General features: G+C 46.6%; 1 protein-coding gene across 1 annotated transcript in view; it reads left to right on the top strand.

Annotated features, from left to right (window-relative positions):
- LOC121284660 (contactin-associated protein-like 5) overlaps nt 1-26,886 on the top strand; it is a 736,588-nt gene that overhangs the window by 543,136 nt on the left and 166,566 nt on the right. Inside the window, exons 18-19 of the mRNA XM_041200218.1 lie at nt 629-868; nt 14,124-14,348. Of these exons, the coding sequence (XP_041056152.1) occupies nt 629-868; nt 14,124-14,348 (465 nt within the window). The remainder of the gene's footprint in view (nt 1-628; nt 869-14,123; nt 14,349-26,886) is intronic.

Here is a 26,886-nt window from a genome sequence, read left to right as displayed (position 1 = left end):
TCCTGTAACTTGACAATATAAGCACCTGATTAATAAATATATATATCCAATATTCTATCATAACTTGATCCAAAGATAAGGAATCCATAAAGTAAACTTTTCGCACAAAAATAAAATTCTAAAATAAAAACAAGAAGTGCTGGAAAACTCAGCAGGTCTGGCAGCATCTGTGGAGAGAGAAACAGAGTTAATGTTTCAAGTCCAATAGGATTCTTCTTTGGAACTTTTGCTTTTACCTCTAAAATATAATGCTGTCTAGTTGAAATTTAGCCATCGGTTATATTTCACGTATTAAAAACTGGAAGATTAATGTGTTCATTTTTAGATCAAAACAATTGTATCATCGAGATGCATGAGAACTGATTTTGTACATTGGATGCATCTTTGTGTTTATTTGGAATCAGCCTTACATGGAAAAGGAGGGTAAAAAAGAATTAAAATTGCTTCATGTGAGCTGAGGAAGTTTTATTTTTGCATTTATTGTGGGAACTTTTCTTTAGTGTGCTGTGTGTTTATTGACTGTTAACAAGACATACTGCACAAACAACTGGGATAGGACACAAGTCTTTTAGGTTTTAGCCACCCAAACCCCTCCTGATTTACTTAAAATTAGCCAATCTATTTTCAGGCGGAACTGCCTCAAGACAGAAGGGATTTCTCGGATGCGTTCGCTCTTTACGGTTAAATGGAGTCACCCTTGATCTTGAAGAAAGAGCCAAAATTACCCCTGGGGTGAAGCCAGGATGCCTGGGACACTGCAGCAGTTACGGTAACCTGTGTCACAATGGAGGGAGGTGTATCGAGAAGTACAACGGCTACTCGTGCAACTGTAGTCGCTCTGCATATGATGGACCGTTCTGTAAAAAAGGTGAGCAAATATGTTCCTTTTTTTTTGTTGCCAAATAACGGGAATGATTTTCTTTTGACAGACGTCCACTGGATTTCATCAAGCTTTCTTTTCCAGATTAAAGCAGAATCATTTTGTTCTGAATGTCAAAATATTGAGTCATGCTCATTAAATAAAAAGAACCACTAAACGCAGGTATTTAGATTTTCTCTCATGTAAAGGTGTCTCTCCATTGTGACTCTCTAGAGTCAAGCCTCTGAACCACAATGACCATTGTTGGAACTCTTTTTTTTCTGAACTGCTCCATGATTGTTTGCTTCCTTTTGTCTGGCTGACCCTGTGTTACATTTTCCATTGACCTTCCAGCCGCCTAGATTTGTCCCACAGCGGAATCGTCCCAGGTTTGCACAAAGTGCGGTAATGGGCGGGAAAAGGGACATTTTAGCCGCTGGCCGCAATGGTGGCTTTTTTTGTGCCATATCATCCCATTCCTGGCGCATGCCGCCTCGTTATTTATGCATCCACAGGTAACACGCTGGCTCGCTGGAAGACGGGCTCAGATTTGCCTGCCACGCCGTGACCTCAGCTCTTCCTCGCTCTGGACACCATATTTAAAGTCTCCAGAGCACAGCCTACTTCATGTCTACAGACCAGGGCTGCTCCAGGGGACAGATGGCCCTGAAAGCAAAGAAGGTGGCAACCCCCAAAATTCAGTGACACTGGATGCAGTGGAAAGCCGCCGTGATGTCCTTTACCCCCACTCTGGCCGCAAAATGTGCAGCAAAGTCACCAATCCGACTGGCAGCGGCAGTCAGCACCACTGGAGCACAGAGGAGGTCAGCCATCCAGTGCAGGAAGAGGAGGAATGATCTCTTCCATTCCAGCAGAGTAAGTCAACCACCTCATCACTCTCAACTCACACACTCACAAACCCATCACACATCCGCAGGGATCTCACATCTCAAGGGACAACACCACTAACTCTCACACACACCCTCACATCTCCAACAGGCTCATATCCTCCAGAGCTCGCGTCCTCATCCCATCCATGGCTCTGCTCACCACACAAACATTCCACGTAGTGTCCTATGTCCTGCTCAGTCTCTCTCCATCTGCATTAATGCGGGAGAAGCTGGCTCAAAGCAGCAGGGAGAAGTCTCAGACTGAGGGTGGAGTGGCCGCATTAGACCACCCCTCATTCACTTTGAGAACTGTGCCAAGCACTGACTGGTGAGGACTGTGCTTACAGCGACGGTGAGGTCAGCGGTGAACACCCACATGAGAATCCCACACCACATCATCCCTCTCTCGATGCAACTGTGAGTGCTCTCTCTCCTGCTTTTGACTCTGCTGCCATGTTCTAATTATCTCTACTTTGATTCACAGGGAGCTCTGCCAAGCGACCGCCACCCTCAGCTAGCCAGTCCATCAGCTCCATCCAGGTCCTCACTTCCAGCCAAGAGGGCACCTCCTCCATTGAAGAGGTGGAAATAAGTAGCCGGGAAGAACCATCACAGCGCTTACCCACACCCTCCACCAGCACAGAGACACACACCTCGGTGGAACCTAGATAAGGAATAGGCTCAGGTTCACAGTCTGGTGGTCATCACAAAGACACGTGTCCGCAGCAGAAGGAGGCAGGTTCAGTCGAGCTCCCCGGCACTCAGAGGACTGCTGGGGAAGAGATATCTGTGAGGTCTGAGTCAGGTGAAAAGCCTCTGGATTTGGTCCTCCAGCTCATCGCGGAGAGTCAGCAGAAGGCAGGAGAACTTCATGCAGAGCAGTAGGAAGCCCTCAACAGAGTGGCACATGAGTCGGAGGAGTGGGTCCGCCTGCTCTCTGATGAAATGGTGCCGACATGTGTGAGTATGGAGGTCTCCATGGGAAGGATGGTGGACGCCATGGAGACCCTGGTCCAGCAGAACTCGGAGATGCGTGCAGACCTGCACTCCAGTACGGGAGCCATGGGTGAGTTTCTGCAGTGGCACGCGAGAGGGAAACAGTGTACTGCAATGTCCCTCCAGGTGTTCCTTCCCCTCAATGAGTCAGGTTGGGGCCCTCAGGCACCCGAAGAGAAGAGAAGCGGCATTTGGACACCCTGTGCCATACACTCAGGAATCTCAGAGGCTGTCCTCTTCTTCGAGTCGCCTTTACCTGTGACACCCTCAACTTCATCCTCTGTCACCGCAGGTGGAGCAGTTGGCCCATAGGAGGACAGCCAAAGCAAGTCAGAGCCCCCAAGGCCTCAGCACTTCAGCGGACACATGCCAAAGTCATCAGATGCAACGGGGCCAACCATTGCACAGGCTGTCCCCACCCCTGCTGCGGATGTCAGGGCAGCACCTAGAAGAAGTGGTAGGTCTAGCAAAGTTAAGAAATCCTGATCACAAGCAGTTGCACAGCTGAACACATTTTGTTACTTTGTAATCTGAAAATATATTAATTTTCACTGAATAATGTGGGTGTCTTTCAGCTTCATTTACAGGCTTCACGAGTCCCATCCCTGCATGCCCCCACTAGCAGTTCAGCTGCATGCAGCTAGACCACAAGTGCTTCTGGAGTGAGAAGTGAGTGTGTGGCAGGGCCTTTAGGAGGCTCATACAAGCTCAAGTTTATTGAGGGTGATAGAATGAGGGAGACCAGCCAAGTGTGTTGGAATATTCGAGTCTAGAAGTAACAAAGGCATCAATGAGGGTTTCAGCAGCAGATTATCTGAGACAGGGTGAAGTTCGGCAATGTTGTGGAGATGGAATTAGGCATTAAATGGGATCAAATGCGACACCAGGGTTGGGAAAAAACACAGGCTTTTACTGGGAGAGGGATGGGGATGGTGGCTAGGCAGCAGAGTTGAAACATGGTTAAAAACCATGGCTTAAACCTTCCCGATATTTAATTGGGGGACATTTCTTCTCATCCAGTATTGGATGTCACATAAGCAGGCTGAGAATTTAGCAACAGTGGAGGAGAGAAGAGAGGTGGTAGTGAGGTAGAGTTGGGTGTCGTCAGTGTACAAGTGAAATCTAGCATGCTGCTTTTGAATGATGTCATCACAGGGGAGCATGCAGATAAAAAATAGGAGGGGTCCAAGGATTGATTCTTGTAGGGCACCAGAGATAACAGTCTGGGAGCAGGAAGAGAGGCCACTGCAAGTGATGCAGCTCATTTTCTGTAATCCTCTATGTTACAGCACATCAAGGGCATATCCAAGAGCATTTTAAATACATTTAGAAAATGCATTTGGACTGATGAGGTCCATATACAAATGCAGCAAGACCTGGACAATATCCAGGCTTGGGCTGACAAGTGGCAAGTAACATTCGCGCCGCACAAGTGCCAGGCAATGATCATCTCCAACAAGAGAGAACCCAACCATCGCCACTTGATGTTCCATTGGCATTACCATCACTGAATCCCCCACTATCAACATCCTGGGGGTTACCATTGACCAGAAGCTGAACTGGACGAGCCATATAAATACTGTGGCTACAAGGGCAGGTCAGAGGCTAGGAATCCTGTGGCGAGTAACTCACCTCTTGATCCTCATAGCTTATCCACCATCTACAAGGCACAAGTCAGGAATGAGATGGAATACTCGCCACTTGCCTGGATAAGTGCAGCTCTCACAATACTCAAGAAGCTGTCTAGGACAAAGCAGCCCACTTGAGTGGCACCACATCAACAAACATTTGGTCCCTCCACCACCAACGCACAATAGCAGCAGTATGTACCATCTACAAGATGCACTGCAGGAATTCACCAAGGCTCCTTAGACAGACCCTTCCAAACCCACAAGCACCACAATCTAGAAGGACAAGGAGAGCAGGTAGATGGGAACACCACCACCTGGAAACTTCCCTTCAAGTCACCCACCATCCTGACTTGGAAATATATCATCGTTCCTTCACTGCCACTGGGTCAAAAATCCTGGAACTCTCTCCTTAACAGCACTGTGGGTGTACATACATCACATAGACTGTAGCAGTTCAGGAAGGCAGCTTACCACCACCTTCTCAAGGGCAACTAGGGATGGGCAATAAATGTTGGCCCAGCCAGCGAAGCCCACATCCTGTGAGTGAGTTTAAAAAAAAACAATGAAGGTTTCAAAACTACCATCCTTTCAGGAAGTGAGTTCCAAATCCCCACCACTCCCTGGGAGAAGAAATTTCTCCTTAATTTCCCTCAAATCCCTCTACTAATCACGTTAAACCGACACACCCTGGTTATTGACCTCCCTGCCAAGGTAAATAAGACCTTCCTATCCAGCATACATAGGCCCCTCATTATTTTCTACGCCTCAATCAAATCTTCTCTTAGCGTCCTCTGTTCCAAGGAGAACAACCCCAGCCTAACCAATCTTTCCTCATAGTTAGAATTCTCCATTCATGGCAGTATCCTTGTAAATCTCCTCCGTACCCTCTCGATGCAGTCACATCCTTTCTGAAATGCAGTGACCACAACTTTATCCAGTAACCAAGCTGTGGCTTAACTAGAGTTTCATACAGCTCTAGCGTAATGGCTTCCCCCACTGCCCCACCCCCACTGCACAAGTTATCTTGCACAAAAAAAGAATAAATGAAAAGGAGCAACTTTAAATCAAAGCAAAATAAAAGGATAAGGTGATTGTGTTACAAAGCTCAGTGTAACGAAGTGAAAGTGGGAAGCACAAGAAGACATAGGCTGGAATTTTCTGGCCCCATTGGCGCTGGGAGTCATGACAGGCAGGGGGGACAGGGACAATATGGGGCGAAGGCCAAAATGTTTGAGATCATCCACCTTTCCTGCCGCCGCAATTCGGGAACCTAATTTCAATACTTTAGCATCTCATTATAAGCCCTGCTTGCTGGAATCATTCACCCCCCCATCATGTGGGCATGTTGCATGCCAACGTGTTTCACTACTGTACGTAAGCAACGCGCACCTGGGGAGCTGCGCTTCACTCGGGACTTCGAGGTTTGTTTGCCTACCTTGCTTCGGGCAGCACTCACAGTCATCAGCACCAGACTTTTAAGGGAGCTTACAGGTAGAGCAGACCAGCTGTAAAGTAGGGGTGTCTTTTCAATGGCTGAAGGGCTATGGCTTGCTTAGGGAAGGGGGAGAAGTGGCCTCAGGTAAGGGAAGAGGCTGCAGGGTGTTGGCTATACTGCAGGAGTGTTTTTTCTTTATTCTTTCATGGGACGTGGGCATCGATGGCAAGGCCAGTTTTCATTGTCCATCACTAAATGCCCTGAAACTGACCTTGCTAAGGTCATTTCAGAGTGCAATTAAAAGTCACATGTAGGCCAGTCCAGGTAAGGACGGCAGATTTGCTTCCCCAAAAGAATCGATAATACTTTCATCGTCATGGCTACTGAGATTACCAGATTGATGAATCAAATTTAAATTCCATCAGCATCCATGGTGGGATTGTGTGGAATTGTGTGTGTGTGTGTGTGTGTGTTTGTGTGTGTGTGTGTGTGCGCGCGCGCGCGTGCGTGCATGTGCGTGCGTGTGTGTGTTCAAGTTGATCTGTGCAAGTGGCTTCAAGATGTTGAGAGGGCAGTCTCCAGAGGAGTTGAGGCCAGATGGAGATGTGAAAGTGTGTGTGAGAGAGTGAGTGGTGATGTCCCTTGAGATGGCCGTGAGTGAGATGGCAGAGAATGCGTGATAGCCTTGTGAGTGTGTGACTTTAGAGTGTTGAGGTGGTTGCCTTGCCCTGGCGGCACAGATGAGATCATTCATCCGTTTCCTCCACTGGTTGGCTGATCTCTTGTGTGCAGCATTGGTACTGACCACCTTTGTCACAGCCTCCCAAGTCAGAGTGGTGAGACTGGTGGGCCTCCTGCTGCCAGAGCTGGGGTAGAGGACATCGCGGCAGACCACCACGGCATCCAGAAGGCACCCCAGGGATGCGTCATTGAATCAGGGGGCTGCATTCTTCATGGCTTTTTGGGCCGTGCCTTCACCGGAACAGACCTGGGTGGCAAGCATTGAGAAGTGTGCGTGTGGCTCCATTTTAAATATGGTGCCCTGCCTGTGGAAACGGCGAGGTAACTGGAGGCCACCTACCAGCAAGATGGCCTGTTCCCTGTGGCTGCATAATTAATGAGGTGGGAATGGGATGATACAGTGCAAAAACCCGCCATTGCGGTCGGGTTGGGGGGGGTTGGGGGCGGGTGGGGGAAATTATTTTTTTCCCTCTTGCTTCCGCACTTTGTGCAAATCTGTGACAATTCCATCCATTGATTTACTATCAGTAAGAAAACCAGCTGCAAATTAGACAGCAAACATCTGGCTATGGTATTTTTAGGAGGGGACAGAATAGGAAAGAAATAAATTGTGGCAATAATGGTGAAGGGAGACTACACGCATAGAGAAAACAAGAATTGTCAGACAGAGTTAATATAGTTAGCAATCAAAGATAATTAAGGGATTATTACATTAATGGGGTTGTGTGATAGAGCCCCACTCCCCAACTATGGAAGGGACATAGAAGACAAAATCTGTAGAAAAAACAGAGAGATGAAAAGGAATGACAAAGTTATTTCTCCAGGAGTTATTGTTTACTCACTCATTGGGCAGAATCTTGTGGAGGTAGTGGGGATTTCCACTGCAGCCAGAGAGCCAGTGAGAGCCTTGCATCACCTGTTTTAGATAAGGCCCACCACATCTTGTAGTTCCACTCAGGCACTTAACAGCCCAGTGCCAGGTCTCCCCCATTGGGATCACTGCCCCCCTCCCCGCGCCCCCCCACCCCTGGGAGGCAGAGGCCCCACCTGCCAATCAGAGGACAGCATCTCTTCTGTACTCAGCAGTGCCACTGGGGAGGCAGTGGCTGCTGCCAGTACTACAAGAACTCAAGGCCTCAGATCAAGGGCAGACCCACGCACAAGTAAATGATGACAGGACCAGGATCTCGAGATAGGGGGCGAAGTGCATCAGCAACAAGGGCAGTGGGCTCCCCAGTGACAGGTCCCTTGACCAGGCACTAAGTACCTTTGAACGAGGGACCCCCTCCCCACCTCCCCAGAAGCCCATGAAGCAAACATGCAAGGGTTTGCTTGTCATGTTTCCCGCGTGGTGAGACCTCTGCATGCTGCTGGATTAACACCAATGGCGATGGGGTGAGGTCCTTAAGTGGACATTAATTCCACACTTAAGGACCTCCATTGGCAGCTAGGTTGGAAGACTGTCCACAGGCCTTCTTACTGTGGGCATAATCTGCATGAAGGCTGCAGGGCAGCAAGGTTCCCACCTGCCACCCTCTCACTTTATTAAATACCCAACCCACCACCAAACTGGCCAAGGGGGAGGGCACAAGGTTCTGCCCATTGATTTGGAGAGGGTGAAAAAGAAACACTATTCCTAAAATGCACGTAGGGCTGCAGGGCTTCTCTCTCAAGCAGCTAGTTTGTGAGCCTTCAAGGGGCAGAGGTGCTGTTAGATCTACATACGGGAACAAAAATAGATCGAGTAGATGAATTAGATATCAAGAGTAGTGACCATAATCTGCTCCAAAAATATGCCTGAGCGAATCTCCTGATTAGGAACCTGGGGCAAAATTTTGTTGCAGCGTCGGGGGTCTCGCCTGCTGGCTGGACAGCCGGTGAGATACCCACGCTGCCTCCTTTTGGCAAGGCCCACCGAACCACAAGCTAATCAGGCAGTGGCGAGGCCAGCAGCGGGCCTTCCCCTGGAATCAAGACCTCAGGGTCGGAATTCTTGCCTACCAAGAACTGCCCACCAATCAGAGGCCGGCTGCTCTTGGGCCCAGTAGCATCACTGGGGAGAATGTGGTTGCTGTTGGAAGGATAGGCATCAGAGTTCCAGGATCACAGAGCAAGTAATGTCTTTTTTTGGGGGGGGTGGGGGGATGGTTTCAGGGGGTGACAGTCACTTGGGAGAGGGGTATAGGGAGTTTCAGCAGCAAGGCAGGGAGGTGGCTCCCAGCAAGACTTTAAATTGCAGGATTTTATAGCTCTGCCTGCAGCTAGCAACTGTCTGCAGATGCAAGCACTTAAGTTATTTAGATTGTCCAACCTCACGGTTTTGTACATCTTTGCGTGTAATAGGCTGACAGTGTTCCGGTCCTAACGCCTATATGGTAGAATGAGAAAGGTTACCCCATTGAGGGTGAAGTACCAGGGACAGTATGCATTGCATCAGAAAAAAAAATACAAATATATTTATGACGATACTGGATTTATTCAAGAAGTGACATTGTTCCACCAAAATTACACCTCTGAATTTGAATAATAAAATAAACAAAGCAAATGCATTCTGTTTTGTATGAAATTCTCATCAAAACCTACCTGCACAATATTTAAATTCACACTGCATCCTATTCTTTTCATCAACGCATCCTCAGTAAAAGGCTCATGTCACATTAGCAGTTAGTCAAATGTTACATTGCATGAACAAATGCCACAACAATCATCAATTAGCAATTGTATGAATGTTTATTGTTGCTGAAATGATGGTGCCTCTGGCTAATGATGGGACATGCCGTCCTAATATTTTCTTTTCAAAACTTCATTTGAACTTTGAAGATACAAAGGAACAGAGCGCATTTATATCACACGTATCTTTTATTGTTAATTATAATTTTACACATATTGGAGAGGAAGGCATAATGCCTTAAGGTTGCTTTAGGCAATTTTCTTCACAAAACCTCCCTGCATTCATCAGGTCCCAATCCATTTTAACAGTAAAGGCCACATCTGAAGAAATACATTTAAAATGTCTTATCTTATGAGGGAAATTGGATACATGTTCTTGAAAGTGATGTGCACTATAATTTATTTAAATTGCTTTGCCTCCTATCATCCTTCACCATAATTTAAAGATATATGTATGGAAACACGTTGTAAATTTGCAGGCATGGAATTGTTGCAGTCAAGATTCCCACTGTCCCTACACTATCTAGTGAAACTTAAAAGCCAGTATGAAATATTTAGTTGGACAAATGCTTTGCCCTTAACTTAAAGTTGACAAAAATCTTCTGGTTAAACGATGATGAAAGAATAAAACTTGTGAGATAAATAATGTTGAATAATGTGCAATGCCTATGTAGTTACAACTGCAAACATGTTCCTGTGTGCATGACCCTTCTTCACACAGTAACTTGATATAATTTATGGCAACTAGTATGCTTCTCTAAGACAACCAGCAAAGAAAAATCCGGATCTCATTTCCAGTATTAAGCCTAGAAGTTATGCTGTCTAAAATAAGCGTAATAAACACAATGCATTTGTATGAACTTATTTTGCCATTTTAACAGGTATTACAATATATGGGTTCATGCTCCTGTTAAAATAGGAGAAAAGGTAATTTTGTGCAGATGTCAAATATTCTCACATATTGCGATCAAGCAGTAAAAATTCTAGGCTATGTTACAATGCCATTTCAGGTCTAATCATTATAGTACACACTCAAGGGCTGGCTGCCACCCTCTAACTGGCAAAATGGTAAAGAAAATAGAAACCAGTTCAACTAAGACTAAAACAAGGTCAGAAATCTTTATAGGATAAGTATTCCGAGTTTGCATTTCCAGTGAATTTGGCAATTGATCAGCGGATGAATGGATGAAAAATCTAATGATCCATTGACTACTATATCAGGATCTTCATTATGCACTCCTGGTTTAGTAAAGCTCTATGTTGTGAGCTAAAATTCAGAGACTCTACCACCGTTGTCAGTAAACTGCTCTAACTTATGCTGCCATTGTGGTGTATTACAATCTTAGATTATTTCCGGGAGTTTTTTTTCAAGATCCGGTGTACTTCCCGATGAAATCCCTGAACTTCAGCTAGAGGGTTGTTAGACTCAACGGCGTATGAATGGGTTCCCTGAGTCCAACTCAAACCTCAGCTAAAGAAGTGAAACCAGTCAAGGTTATTACCTTATTCCTGATAGACTTATTTACAACTAGTTTTAAGCTAGTTTGTAATTTCCCAGATATTATAAGGGCCAAGGTGGAACTCCACAGTAACGATTCCCCCATCAGAAGAGAACAGGAGTCAAGTTCATGTCTTTGATGCAGAAGACTAAATGAGACAATTTAAGTTTGAAGTACACACAAATTTATTCTAATAAGACAACATGTATTTGGTGGTTTTATGAAAAGCATAAATCGCAAAACTAGATAAATCCTGAAAAAAGAAAAGATTGCTCATCCTTATTTCTGACAGAGAATCTGAAATTTAAACATTGCATGTTACAAATGTAGTATTTTTAAAAGAAAAGTAAGCAAGGATATCCATCCAATATTAAAGTAAGATTACATTAATCCCCGAACGTGAGACTCATTAGGTATGGAATGGATCTGAAGCCAATTTAAACAGCTTAATGAATTATGCAATTATTTGAGTTTGGTTTGAGATATTTATATTGAATCTTGTGGTTGTAGAATTAATGGTTACATGGAGGGATGTTCATTTAATCAATAATAGACTACCTCTAATCAATATTCCATATTTGGTGCAAGGGCCACCTATTATAATGAAAGTGCCCATTCAATTTCTAAGAAATGTTATTTCGAATTCATTTCTCAAAACTGGACCTTAGGTAACAGTCATGCTGGTCAATTTTGCTTAGTCATGATACAGTGCCTTGCAGATAATAAGACTTGAGGGCTGGTATTCTTTTATCTGATTGCAGTTTTAATTGTATGCTTAAGTGCTAGTGTAATATCAGGAATCATAGAATACTGTTTTTTAGGTGTGTGTATTAATTATCAATAGCTTCACATTGTGGCGAACTATGGTGTTTTGAAAGCTAGTTTTGACTCCTGTTAAAATATGTCTTACTGTGAGTTTACCCAAAGTAACTTTAAATCTAATAGTGCTGTATTAATTCCATACTATTTGACCCTTATTCCTTCACATTATGGGTGTTGGTGTCAATTATTTTTTTTAACCCATTCATGGGATATGGGTGTCTCTGGCTAGGCCAGCATTTATTGCCTATCCCTAATTGCCCTTGAGAAGGTGGTAGTGAGATGATTCTTGAACCGCTGCAGTCCAGGTGGTGTAGGTACACCCAGAGTGCTGTTAGGGAGGGAGTTCCAGGATTCTGACCCAACGACAGTGAAGGAACAGAGGTATTTCCAAGTCAGGACGGTAAGTGGCTTTGAGGAGAACTTGCAAGTGCTGGTGCTTTGGGCAGGATTTTCCCCGCAGGTTTCAAGATTCTGACGTCAGGGTCAAATGGGGATCAGAAGCCTGCACCATTTAGGAAACAGTCACCTGGCTGTGATTCCTCCCAGTTGGTCAATTAATGGCCAGAGCAGGGCAGATGCACAATTCAATCAAAGACAGCGAGTGGCCTTTAGAAGCTGGAGGGTCAATAGGAAGCCCTCCAGCTTAGAAGAAGCAGCAGGCTGCCTTTTCAGGCAAGTGTAAGAGAGGGCCCATTGAGATAGAAAATTCCAGTCAGCCTTTGGCAATGGCCCTCAATAGACTTTAAACTACCTTAATTAACTACCCAGCATTTGTGGGTGGGTAACTCTGCTGCCTCCACCCCAGCTTCGGGTAAGTACCCCAGAAGCAGAATGATGCCGGGAAACCAGCATGTCAGCTGGCAATTTTCATGCCCGTCCACTTCTGTACTTGGCTCCATCGGGGGCTAAAAATTCAGTGTTTTGAGCTCATCATAAGTTGATGATTTCTTTATAATGGCTGCTTCAGCCCCTTATCCTGGAACAGAATATGACAAGCATCAAGACTTCAGGTTGATGGACATGTTCAGATAAAAACAGGTTCCAAAACTGTAATGGGATGCAGATTATCAAACCAAATACACACAATGAAGCATAAAAAAGAAGTTAATTTGAAGTAAGTCATATGTGACTCGATCATGAGAGTTTAAATGATACACTGTAACCTCTCCAGCCTGGAAATCCGAAATCGGAAAACAATAATTGTCTGGGAATTTTTTTGAGCAGTGGGAAGACTGCAGGAGAATGAGGCAAGTTGGATGACATAGAAAGAGAAGTAAGCTAATTAAGTAGGAATTAAAATTAAAAATCAAAGCATTCCACACTTTTTAAAAATTCTTTCATGGGATCCGGGCATTGTTCATCCCTAATTGCCCTTGAACTAAACATTTCAGAGGGCAGTTAAGACTCAACCACATTGTTGTGGATCTGGAATCACATGTAGGCCAGACCAGGTAAGGATTGCAGATTTCCTTCTCTAAAGTACATAGTGAACCAGAAGGGCCTTGACAACAGTCAGTGATAGTTTCATGGTCACTGAGAGTAGCTCTGTTTTTCCAGATTTTATTAATTGAATTTAAAATCCCACCACAGCAGCTGGTGGACTTTGAGCCCACGTCCCTGGAGCATTAGCCTGGTCTTCAGGATTACTAGTCTAGTAATTAGATTACTCTGCCACCATCTCCCTCTTTTTGGGAAAGGACATTGTTCTGAGTGTTATTTTGAATGTTTAGTAAATAATCATTACCTTCCCCAGGCTGGGGCTGTTGGTATTGGTAATTCTGGGTCTCCTGGAATCACCTGTTCCCTCAACATCATTGGCATCATCTTAGTACAGTGCAGTACTTTGGAAAAGTGGAAGATAATGTATTTGGATAAATAAACAATTTTTATTCACACTTTATAATGTTTTGATACAGTTTTATGTCTCAGGTACATAGCTACATATATATTATATATAATAATATATCTCTGTTCATATACTTGTGGTTAGGCATTCCACTGTCATTCTATAATCCAGAAAATACCATAATCCAGAAAAAACTTGGTTCCAAGCATTCCGGACTGGAGATCTTACAGTGTATTTTACCATCTGGTCAATAGGTGTTACAGTCTCAACTTTTATTTCATGTGTATTTTACCTGTACTCATGGTAAAGAATTGACTTTTGTCCTTTCATCTGCCACGTTCTTGAGTGAAAGAGAGAGAATGCTGCCTTCAAGTGTTGAACTGTGTACACTTACCATATATGCTGTTATAGATCAGTTCTCTTAATGAGGAATATTTCTCCTTTAAAAATGCTTAAGTTTGAAACACCTTCAACATTGCTTAAAAGACACACAAATTCAAATAAGATCAAATATTTCCTTGCCTAGTGTATGCAAGGCCATGCAGCACCAATTGAATACAAAGTACACCTATTTTTTGTGATCGATCTGCAAGTAGATAGATCATCATTGTACAAAAGCAACTTGTTTCTTTTTCTTGTTCCAGTATTTGGTATGTTGTCAAGTAGATTGGTATTAAGCTAGAATATATTTGACCTCACAATGTATGATTTTGATTTTTTTTTATTGTTTACAGAGATTTCTGCCCTCTTTGAGCCTGGAACATCACTGATGTACACCTTAGAGAAATCTTCCACCATTGTCAGGAATTTAAGTGACCCTTCATCTGCTGTGCCCTCAGATGTCACTCTCTTAAGGGAGAATATTGCATTCAGTTTTCGAACTACACATACACCATCTATGCTTCTTTATATCAGTTCTCTTAATGAGGAATATTTGGCTGTGACTCTGTCAAAAAATGGTAAGCCCGATACGCTTATAATGAATAGTTAGAAATAACATAGTAATCTATTTCAAATGCTTATCTCCCTTTATGTTGCTGAGTACCTTGTACCGAAAGTTAGCAAATAATGTATCTTTCAAGAGGCAAATGACTGGAAAATCTGATGGGACACACTGACTACTGTGCCAGAATTTCGCAATTGTGCAGATGAATTTCACCATTATGTGTCAAAAAGGCAATAACCTTTTTATTCATTTTCTCACACAGTTTTTCCTAGGCTTTGGCATCTCCCATTTAATGAACCTGAGGGAAATATTTGACATATTTTCCCAGGTAGTTATGCTCTCGAAGCAACTCACATTGTTGTGATTTTATTAAATTTTAAAATTTGATTTTAATCTGCATAGGTTTTCATTTAATTTTTAGAGAATTGCTTCCATATTTTATCATTGTTTTGCTTGTATTGTATTTCCATCAATAAGATTTTATCTCGTAACCAGCAGATGTTTCTCCCGAAGCCTCTGGAGAATGCGTTCTCTGTAAACATTGTGATCCATTGCTCGCTACTTCAACCCTTGTAACTCAATCTTCTGTATGTACAATGACTGTACTCTCCAAGTAGTCTAGGGTCTCATTTGCTTACCTTCCTGTTGGAGACTGTGTGCAAGGTTTCAAAGCTTTTTATCTAACATGACTAAATCAGGTCAATATTTTGGACTTAACTGTCTGAGACGCTGAAGATTATTTTCTCTTGACAACTTCATTTCTGACCCTCTATCACTTCATTCCAACTCTGCTAGTTACCTGTTCAAATAGCTTCTCCTTTTTTCACCAAAAGGTAAGTTTTCAAATCTCAGGCCCCCTTCATTATTTTGACAAGAACCACTATATTCCTGAACCTTACTTTGATTGACAGTAAGACTTGTACGCTTGACATTTAAATGTCAACATCAATGACATTATAAATTTGTTCATAGCAACAACAGCAACTTGCACTTAAATAGCATCTTTAACGTAGTAAGAATGTCCCAAGGTGCTTTGCTGGCATTGAACAGCATCTGGATCAGAAACGAAAACAGAAAGTGCTGGAAAAACTCAGCAGGTCTAACAGCATCTGTGGAGAGAAAGACAGAGTTAACATTTCGAGTCCATGGGCAGAATTTTCTGCTGGATGTATGGGGGACTGGCCCCGCAGGTCAGGGTGTAAAATGACGCGCGGTGATGTTGGGCGAGCGTCCCAATGTCATCGCGCACCATCGCGGTAGTTTGCTGGGCGGGCCTGCGATGAAGGTCGATGTGCGCCCGCCATTAATTAACGGGTTAGTTGAGGCCCTTAAGTGGTCAATCGATGGCAATTTTCAGGCACCTGTGCGATCTTTGTGTCAACGCACGGGCGCAACGGGCAGGTGGGTAAGAGACTATTTAATGAAACTCATCCACGGGCAGGATAAGAAGGCTCAGTGTGGTTGTCAATCTGGTCTGTGAAGTATTGATTGCAGAAGGTTTTGTAAACTTGCTTGTGTGATCTGCAGCAGTTCAGAACAATTTCCAGCATCTTTGAACCGTCAGGTCAGCACTCTGCAGTCAGGAATCTTTATCGGGCCTGCAGCTTTCCGGAGGCCTCCCCTTAGCCTGGGTATGGGATCTGACATGTCCACTGGAGGCAGCTCCTCTGAGGAGGAAGGCAGGGCTAGAATAAGGAGGAGGCCAGGGGTGCACATTCAGCCTCCAGGGGAGCTACCTTTGGAAGTATAGGCGCACGTACAAGGAGCACAGGGCCAAGAGGTAGTCCAAGGTGAAAGGGGCCACAGAAGATGCCACTATCCTGCTGCCAGGGTATACAGGCAGTGAAGCAGCTACCTCAATATGTCTGAGGTGCAGTGCTGAAGGAGGCTCCGACTGTCAAGGGAAACAGTCAACTACATCCGTCAGATGATTGGCTCTGAGAACTCCCCTAACTGTGTGGGGGGACACCCCATGCCAGCAGCTCTGAAGATCACAGTTGCCCTCAACTTCTATGCCTCTGGCTCCCTCCAAGGCTCAGTGGGTGATCTTTGTGGTGTCTCCCAATCAGCTGTCTGCTCTTGTGTCAAGCAGGTTACAGATGCTCTGTTCAGTCGTGCATTGACTTCACCCACTTCCGCTGGGACCAGGCAAGCCAGACACAGTGAGCCAGAGGCTTCGCAGCTATTGCTGGCTTCGCCTGTGTCCAGGGTACAATAGACTGTACACACGTGGCCATCATGGCGCCAGCAGGTGAACCCGGTGCCTTAGGCAACAGGAAGGGCTTCCACTCCATGAACGTGCAGATAGTGTGTGATCACAGGATGCAGATTCTACAAGTCTGTGCAAGGTACCCAGGCAGCTCCCACGACACCTACATTCTCAGACACTCCCAGGTGCCGGGGCTCTTCAGTGCTCCAGCCTGGCTGGATGGTTGGCTGCTGGGTGACAAGGACTGTCCCCTCAGAAGGTGGCTCATGACACCTCACCGCCATCCAATGTCTGAAGCTGAGCAGCGGTACAATAGGAGCCAGGGCACCACAAGGACTGTGGTGGCGAGAGACATCGGTCTTCTCAAGATGCGCTTCCGAAGCCTGGACCGCTCAGGGGGCGCACTCCAGTACCCCCCAGATCGTGTCTCGGTGATAGTGGTTGCATGCTACACTCTCCACAATCTTGCACAGGAAAGGGGAGACACAGTGGACGATGAAGACGTCGACGCAGTGGATGCGGCTACACACGATGAGTCCAGCAGTGGTTCTGAGGATGAGGAAGCACAGGGGAATACTGAGGGGCTAAACGCTGACCCGGGACTACAGCAAGGAAGCAGGGACGCCCGGGAGACTTTAATCCAATGAACCTTCAGCTAGCGCCACACACATGGATCAGCAGGACCAGCCTTGCCCGGCGCTTCCATACTCAGCCCTAAGTGCTAAATCTGCCAGGTCATCAGCTGCAACTAAGGACTTTGGACATAAACTTCAATGTCGAAACAAACACTCATGACATTTATCTTAAACATACAAATGCAGAACAAAGGAGCCACCCTCAGCCATGGTCACACATCTGGTTTTTCTTTTAACCATCAGAAGTTCTCACAAATCCAAAACAAAACGTTAATCAAGCAGAAAAAAATTATAAACAAAAACAAAATTACCTGGAAAAACTCAGCAGTCCTCATGAGGACTCGAAACGTCGACTCTTTTCCTCTCTGCCGATGCTGCCAGACCTGCTGAGTTTTTCCAGGTAATTCTGTTTTTGTTTTGGATTTCCAGCATCCGCAGTTTTTTGTTTATATATTAGAAAATAATTATAAGTACCTAATCTTGGGCCAACACAAAAGCACCAGTGAGAAACCTGTGGTGTGCCTAACGTGCCTTATGTTTCCGAATGCTACATCTTGGTGCCGCCCCATCGCTGGGAGTGCTATCTGAGCCAGCCTGCTGACTCTGCTGTCCTGTTGGCTTCGATGACCTCGGCGGCCACCCTCTGGCCCGTGGAGCCTGTGCTGGGCCCGCCTGGGAGGGAGCTGCCAGTTCCACAGCTGGCATCTCCCCAGTCGTCACAGCCTCACTGGATGAAGCGGTCAATGGGAGAGGGGCAGAGCAGCTGGTGCCCTCATCCGGAGCGCCATGAGAGGAGCCCACAGATACGACAGGCAGCTGCTCCGCCGACGTGAGGTCATCCCAGACCACCCTGCTCACCGTCAATGGATGGGCAACGAGCTGGGAAGCTTGAAGCCCACACCATCTCCCACATTGGCACTGACCAGCTGTGGCCACTGGCGCTGTGAGGGCTTGTAGGTCCGAGTGTAACCCCAGGAGAACCTGATTGTTCTCCTGGAGGAGCCTCTCCATGAGAGTTGCTACTCTCTCCATGGAGGAGGCATGACACTCAGCCTTGAGGCTCATTGCATCAGTGATTCTCTGCATGGATTCCTCCACCACGGACACCAAGTGAAGCACAGCCTCATGTATCACTCCCAGATGCTCCCGCGCACCCGGCCGCATTTCCTGCAGCTGCTGAATCACAGACGACTCCAGAGATACATCATCAGGCACCGACTGAGCATGTGCCTGATCCCCAGCAGTCCTCCGACTGCTGGCACCATCGGCACTCTCTGTCTCTGCCAGCTCCTCCAGCGAATGTGAAGTGCCCTCTCCACTGTGCCCCAGGACACTAGCCGATGTTGCAATTCCCACCGAGGTGCTAGCATCTGCGCTGGTGCCTGCCTCACAGAAATGGTGTGACACAGGAGAGACTTGAGGGCCCTCAGGTGTGAGAGGGGGCATCTGCAGCTCCTCCTGCTGACCATGTTCTGATGATGCTGAAATGAACAATATGGACAGTAGATCAGTCAGCGTGCACACTGTGACACACTTCATCCCTTTCCCCATGGCTCATTTTATGCTTAACTTTCCAGAACCTATGAACATGAACATTGGTGGGGTGGCAAATAGTGAGAAGGATACCCTTACATTGCAGGCGGATATAGACAGGCTGGTCCGATGGCCTAAGGAATGCGATATGGAATGTTGGGCAGAATTTTGCCCTCGGATGGCGAGTGGTCCCCACCGGCTCGGCGGTGGGCAGACAGCCAACCCCTCCCACCGAAATGGGGCCTGCCGCCATTTTGAGTGGGCGGGCCAATTAAGGCCCACCCAGCGGCCTGCCCGACAGGAAGCGCTATGCAGGGGGGTGGTGGGGAGGGATTCCCCATCTGCCAAAGTGCGCTCTTTACCTTGAGGCAAAGTCCTGTCTCAGGGAGTTTTGTGAGAGGTAAGTAAAGTCTAAAAATAGATAAATATTGAAATTATTAACATGTCCCCCTCATATGACAATGGCGCATGAGATGGGACATGTTAATAATAAACACATAAACTTTATTAAATGTTTAAAAAACAGACGTGAAACCTCATCCTGCCAGTGGATGAAGTTTCATGAATAATCTGGAGCCCACTGGGTCTCCTGGCCTGCCCGCCAGCCTTAACGTTGGAGGGGCAGGGCATTTAATTACTTTAGCTAGCCCGTCAATGGCCTCGGTTGGTGCTGGATTTCACTGTCCACCCGCCACCCTAAAAATTTAAAAGGACCGTGATGACATCGGGGATTTCTCCTGACGTCATCCCCCGTCATTTTCACCCTCAGCGAGCGGGCCCCGCCCCCAAATCGCCATGAGGAAATTCCTGCCCGTTATGTGGAATCAGTGTGAGGTGATGTACTTGGGAAGGTCAAAACAGGCACGGGGATACACGATGAATTGTAGGAGTGTGGAAAGTAAGGAGGATCAGAGGGACCTTGCTGTGCATGTCAATAGGCCCCTTAAGGTAGTGGGACAGGTGCAAAAGGTGTTTAAGAAGGTAAATGCCATACTTGCCTTTATTAGCTGAGGATTAGAAAATAGGAGCAGGGAGGTAATGTTCCAAGTGTAGAAAATGCTGCCTAGGCCACAGCTATAGTTCTGCGTGGAGTTGTGAAATGCACTTCATGGGAGGGATGTGATTGGAGTGGAGAAAGTGCAGAGGCTGTTGACCTCGAGGAGGGCAGCAAAGCAGCCATCAGAAAAGCGAGGGGCGCATTGCCCCCCCCACCCCCTCCCCATTGGCCTACACTGCAGCCTGGCCTGCTCCTGTGGCAGACCCTGCAGCCTGCCCTGCTCCTGTGGCAGACCCTGCAGCCTGCCCTGTTCCTGTGGCAGACCCTGCAGCCTGCCCTGTTCCTATGACAGACCCTGCAGCCTGCCCCACTCCTGTGGCAGACCCTGCAGCCTGGCCTGCTCCTGTGACAGATTCTGCAGCCTGGCCTGCTCCTGTGACAGACCCTGCAGCCTGCCCCACTCCTGTGGCAGACCCTGCAACCTGCCCCACTCCTCTGACAGACCCTGCAGCCTGGCCTGCTCCTGTGACAGACCCTGCAGCCTGCCCCACTCCTGTGGCAGACCCTGCAGCCTGCCCCACTCCTCTGACAGACCCTGCAGCCTGGCCTGCTCCTGTGACAGACCCTGCAGCCTGGCCTGCTCCTGTGACAGACCCTGCAGCCTGGCCTGTTCCTGTGACAGACCCTGCAGCCTGGCCTGCTCCTGTGACAGACCCTGCAGCCTGCCCTGTTCCTGTGACAGACCCTGCAGCCTGCCCTGCTCCAGGGGCAGACCCTGCAGCCTGCCCTGCTCCTCTGCCCTTCCTTCCTGCGTTCCCTGCTCAGCTATCCCCCCGCGGTGTGACCTGGAAGTGGCCATTGTGAGCAGCCTACAGGAGGCTGCCAGGCCTTCTTTTAAACAGTCTACCGGGTCGCCATTGGACCAGCCGGTCTGTGCACACCCGCCATAGCCCGCGCACTCTCGCTATTCATGGGAGTCGGCAAATATGTTGGGTAGGCCTTAATGGGCCCACCCGTGCAAAATGGCGGCGAGGAACCGATCATGGGGGCGCTGATCAAGTTCGCAGTTACTCCAGCTCCACTCGCCCAACAGGCAGAAAATTCTGCCCCATATGACTCTTCTTCAGAGCATAAAAGCATTTTGCTTTTATCTTAGTATCTGAATCAGATCTGACCCAAAAAATCACTATTGTGCCCTTATTTTGCAAAGTGGGCATTTGGGAACATGAATACAAGGAAAGGAAGAAGGAATTATATTGCACTTTTCATGACCACAGCAAGTTCCCAGCAAATAACAACGTGATAATGACCAGATAATCAGTTTTTTGTGATGTTGGTTAAGGGATAAATATTGACCAGGACAGTGGGGACAATTAACTCCCCTGCCCATCTTTGAAAATAGTACCACCTTTTACCTCCAATCAAGCAGGTTTTGGTTTGATGTCTCACCTGAAAGACAGCATCTCAAACAGTACAGCACTCTTTCAGTAATACACTGGTATGCCAGCAGTTATTTCTGTGCTCAAGCTCCGGAGTGAGGCTTTTTGTTTTCATTCATTCATGGGACGTGGGCATTGCTGGCTAGGCCAGTATTATTGCCCATCCCTAGTTGCCCTTGAGAAAGGTCTATGCAGTACATGTGGTGCAGGAACACCCACAGTGCTTTAGTGAGGGAGTTCCAGGATTTTGCTCCAGCAGCAGTGAAGGGATGGTGATATATTTCCAAGTCAGGAGGGTGTGTAACTTGGAGACTATTGTGTTCCTTCTCTGTTGGGTCACTTTGATCAGTGAACATGGCTGCACGCCTGTCTACCGGTGAGTGAGATGGTAAACAAGACACTGCAGAGGCAGCGACCAATGTAAGATGAAGCACATGCTGTTTATTAACACAAGTAACAGCACTAACACAATGTGTGCTTCTCAAACCAGGCTCTATTCTAAACTACATATTAACATTGTAGCCCACGCTACACTGCAATTGGGCAATGAAATCACATGGTCAATCTGCTCACATTTTCTTAAAGATGTATCACACCTCAGATTACCACAGAGGGGAACTTCCAGGTGTTCCCATGTGTCTCTTGCCATTGTCCTTCTAGATGGTAGAGGTCAAAGTGCTGTCTGAGGAGTCATAATGAGCTTGAACCCCGGGAGCATTGAAACTCAGAGGCATAAGTGCTACAAACTTAACCATGGTTGACAAAAGTGAATTCTGAATTTCTGCTATAGAATCATAAAGATTTGAATCGTGCACAATTAATATTTGAATGAAACTCCCATCAAGGCAAGACATGCTTATTTGTTGAAAGACATTTTACATTGTCACTAGCAACAGTAAGTAATCCCTGCCATAGAAAAAAAATTGCTGTTTTACAATGGCAAGAGTCACAATGTGCTTTGGTTTTAACTCAGTTGCTTTGAGAGAACGTTTGCTCAGCATCCAAAAGGAATACAAACGAGCGGGACCAAAATCGGGCCTGCGATTTTGCCAGAGGCAGCCTCCTGATCAGAGGGCGAGCAGCTCAAAACCTCAGCTGCCCCACTGGGAATGGTGGGCATGGCTGCGGAACGTGAAAGAACCCAATTGGCCTTGGTACCCTGGGGGGGAGGTATATAAAAATTAAAATTCACAGGTTGAGCGTGAAAGGCCCCACAGGAGCGGGGGGGGTAAAACGCTCTGAGGGAAATGTTTGGGTTGCTGAGGCGTCCTTTTCTTCATGCTCCCCACCCCCCCACAGTGGGCCATGCAGGCTCGGACGGAAAGTGAGCAGCACCATAAAATGGCACCCCCCCCCCCCCCCCCCACAAAGTTTGCACCTTCAGCACTTGAACTTGCTGCCAGCCGCCATGGGGCTGGTAGCTGACCCACACACAGCCTGCCGCTGGGAATCTTTGCCAACCACCAGCCTGCACTGGGTAGCCATCCCGATGTAGCCTCCCATTATTTTCCCGGCTTCCCAGCCGGCCAACCTCAGGGCTGGGAAAATCCCGCTCAGGCCGATGACCATTCAGCAGAATCGGCTTCATTATCCTATTTTCTATTCCGATATTCCAAGCTTAAACTTGGAGAGTGGTAATTATTATAAAGGGACGCTTCAGTACACATTATTCTTTGGTTGCCTTCTATTTACACTGTAAACTATAATTTCGGTTAATTACAAGCCAGCTAGGTTCAGAGTGAACAAAATGCTTGAGAACATTCCAGGTGATAAATATTTAAAGGGCACCGCTATCATAGGGAGCAATCAACATGGCTTTAGAGTTGACAGGTCGTGCTTTCAAATCTACTGGAATTCTTTGAGGAGATAATTAAGCTAGTTCAGGTATGTAATTCAGTTGATGCAGTTCACTTGCGTCTTCAACAAAGCTCCTCTTGCAAGACCAGCGGGGGGGGGAGTTAAGTTTCATTGACGGGATAACGTCCGGCTGATATGGAATCAGGATTTGTTTAGCAGTCGAAGACCGAAGGTATTGATCAATGCCGAGCGTTCTGCCCAGGAGGAAAGCCTTCCTAATGTTTGCAATCCTTTTGAATGCGGGGAAACGTATAGGATTTAACTATTGGGCAGTTGGGCTGTGGACTACGCTTGCTGACTGTGCCATCCTGTAAGCGGTTGGGCGGTGGGGGGGGGGGGTGGAGTGGGGAGCAGGGGGGCAAGTGGGCGGGGGTGGTGCTGTCCTTATTAACGTTCTGCTGACGAACTATGGGCGTGAAGCAGGCACCCAGCGCAATGTCATGCACGTCCGGGGGAGGGGCCACAATTGCAGGAAGGAGTATTGGGGGGGGGGGGGAGAGGAGTGAGAGTCCGGACAGGAGCCCTCCCACCTCAGGTCCTCATGGCCCCACAATGATAAGTCAAAGCACATCGATGTAGACCTCTTCTGCTGCAGCCTACACCCCTCGTCCCATTTAATGAAAACTGGGTGGCACGTGCCCAGCGCTCGCTCCACCCAAAACCACAATAGGGGGGTCCCATCATGGGACTCCGCCTTGTATATCGAAAGAGTGTGCACTGCCTCACAAACGGACAGGCGTTCTGGTTAACCAGAGGAAGGTCCTTTTCAGCACGGCGACAGTCGGAACATCGGAGGAATATGAAAGCAAAATGCTGCAGGTGCTGCGAATCTGAAATAAAAACAAAACCAAAAAAAAAACAAACAAACAAAAACAATGCCGGAAATACTCAGCAGGTCAGGCAGCATCTGTGGAGAGAGACGGAGTTAACGGGTGAGATTTTCCAGCCCCGCCCCTCCCACCCGTCGCCGCCGCCGGGGTCATCCGGTCCCGCCGAAAGTCGACCGGCCTTTGGCTGGCCCGCCGCATCGCCTGCAGCAGGTCCCGCCCACGGCAAGGCCGGAAAATCCCGGCCTACGTTTCAGGTCGAGGTGACCTTTTGCCGGAGTTGGTTTCGCCCCGAGCCGTGGCGCCGGCTGGCAGCAGATGTGCAGCAACAACCTGTTAGGATATTCAGCTCCCAGCATAACACTTCTCAACCAGCTGAGCAGCTAGCTTCTTTTTCCAGATATTCCAGGGTGAATTTATCAGTCCGTGCACAGATTTCGCATCTGCTGCATTGACTGTGTGTTGATACCACTAGAGCTTTCAGGGCTGGACTCATTATAATTCTCCCCAATGTACTCCACATGGAGGCAGCATCTGCCATTGGATTCTCGCTGGCGGTGGAATAGGATTCCCTATGCTGCCTCCTAAAGGGGAGCTGCAATATTTGTTCGTTTCTGCAAATGTTAAAAATCACTTCAATCCTTTTAGAACGGTGGTGCCTGCAACATCATGTGCGCTAAAATTTAAAGATGTTTCAGTGGGAGCTTTGTTTGTGATAAGTACAGAAGACGGTGACACTTCAATCAGAAAGCCGTGGGTTCAAGATCGACCTCCAGGCACTGGAGCATAAAATCAGAGGTGCACATTTCAGTGAAGTACCGAGGGTGTACATCACTGTCAGTAGTACAGTCTTTCAGATCATAAAACAATCTGCCCCATCAGACATGCATTAAAGATGCTACACCATTATTTGAAGATAAGCAGGGGAGACTCCCTGATAGCTTGCCCAACAACTCTTTCTCAAGTAACACCATCAGAACAGATTGTTTGGCCTATTATCATGTTTCATGTTGTGGGATTTAGCTGTGCTTAAATTGGCTGCTGTGTTTCCCTATATCACACCAGTGAGTATACTGTGAAGTGCTTAGGGACATTCTAAGGATGTAAAAAGTGCCATAAGTTCATTCTTACATAAACTCCTGGGTCATGCTATCAGCTAGTTAGATATTGAGCACTTAACACACAGAAGCAGGGGTGATGAGTCCCAGTGTACCCAAAAGACTATCTGTAATTTTGCATAATATTTTAAGGAGGCAAAGGCATGGGATCTACAGTAATTTAGATCCAACAGCTGCCTTTGTAGATATGGGTACAGATGCTTATTGATGTTTTGGATGGGATGGGCAGCTATGAGAAGCCAGGAGGCTATTTGAGCCAGACCTTTATGGAGAGAAATTAGGAAGCACTTCTTCACACAAAGTTTGTAACTCTGTTCTGCAAATGGCGATCGATGCTAGATCAATTGTAGATTTTTGTTAGCCAAAGGTATTAAGGGATTTGGAGTTAGATTGCAGATAAGCCATGATATTATTGAATGGCAGAACAAGTTTGAGATGCAAAATAGTCTACTCCCATTCCTACAAACGTTCTTCTGCATTCAGGCAGGTCCTTTGATTCCTCCTGCTCTTAATGATTATCTTCAGCTACTCATGACTTGCTGCATGGACAAACTGTGCAGCAGTGATATGGGATACTTTCATTAGGCTATACTGGAACAGGCCAGTGGAATTTTGTTGGTGTTTATGTGGAGAAAAACATTGGCGCAGACTTGATAAGCCAAAAAAAACTTTTCTGTGCTGTAACATTATGACCTAAGTGCAGCCCCCTGTCTCATAAGGTTACTTTTGGATCCCAGTGAATGCATTCTATAATAATCCCTTGGCTGAAGTCACCTCATTGTACTCCTGCACTATCTGATGTCTACAACGGTTGAGGGATATCATGAGCCATGGCTCCACAGGGCAGCATAGTCACTTGAGATCTTCAACGTGTCTCTCTGTTTGAAATATTGGATGCACTTTAGAATACCTTAAGATAAAACAGATTATGACTGATGTTGGGACCCAAGCATTGACCTGCATTATTCGGCCCTGATAGTCACAGTCGAGCCGGACATTGATTAAAGCTACTCTTTGTGGTTCATAAATATGTACAGATTGTGGCCAGGTGTTATAAATTGTGCACTCTGAGTAATCTTGTCATTTAGAACAAATGTGAAGCCTTCACCTGCCGGTGTGAGCTGTCCAAGGGCAATGTGAAAATAATGCGCTGTTACAAACAGTGCTGTAATAAATCTGAAACTTTTATGGAATGTACAATCAAAAATTTAAAGCTGGCTCTAGGTTGGCAACAGTTACAATGTTTATTTAAGCATAAGTGGGATTTAATATATCACAACAACTAAGCAGCTGTTTACAAAGTGCAAGTGAGAATGAGATGACGTGTCATTTTCTTTTGGATAGAAGACACTAAAAAGTTGTTTCTACTGATTGGTAAATCTTGAATACAAGGGGGCAGAATCTCAGGGTAAGGAGCTGATTATTTTGGATTGAGATGATGGTCTCTCAGGGATATGGGGAGAAAGCGCGGGAAAGTGGAGTTGAACTGGAGATCAGCCATGACTGTATTGAAAGGCAGAGCAGGCTCGACAGGACACACGGTCTCCTCCTGCTCCTATTTCATATGTTCTTTTGTTTTTCTCTGTGCTTGTTTTCCGTTTGCATGTTTGATAACACAACCCAGGACCTTGAGAAAAACAGGCGTCCTATCTATAAGTAAAATCTAGGCTGGAATTAATGCCAGAACAGCCCCTCAACCGCCTTCCCCCCCCCCCCCCCCCCCCCCCCCCCCCCCCCCCCCCCACTCTCAGAGGCAAGTTTGGAGGAAAGGGAGCCATTTAATCTGGCAAAAAGGAGCGGTACAGGGACCCCCACCATCTTCCCACCTCCACCTGATTAAACCACAGGTAGGAATGCTCACTTCAAGACCTCACCCTGCTGCTGCTGACGTTCAACCAATGGCAGGCGGCGGAGTCACCAGGCAGGAAGCCTGAAA

The sequence above is a fragment of the Carcharodon carcharias genome, chromosome 12 (genome assembly GCF_017639515.1).
Source record: "Carcharodon carcharias isolate sCarCar2 chromosome 12, sCarCar2.pri, whole genome shotgun sequence".
Lineage (NCBI taxonomy): Eukaryota > Metazoa > Chordata > Chondrichthyes > Lamniformes > Lamnidae > Carcharodon > Carcharodon carcharias.
The sequence above is the reverse complement of the archived record's forward strand: the minus strand, read 5'-3'. Positions and strand labels throughout refer to the sequence as shown.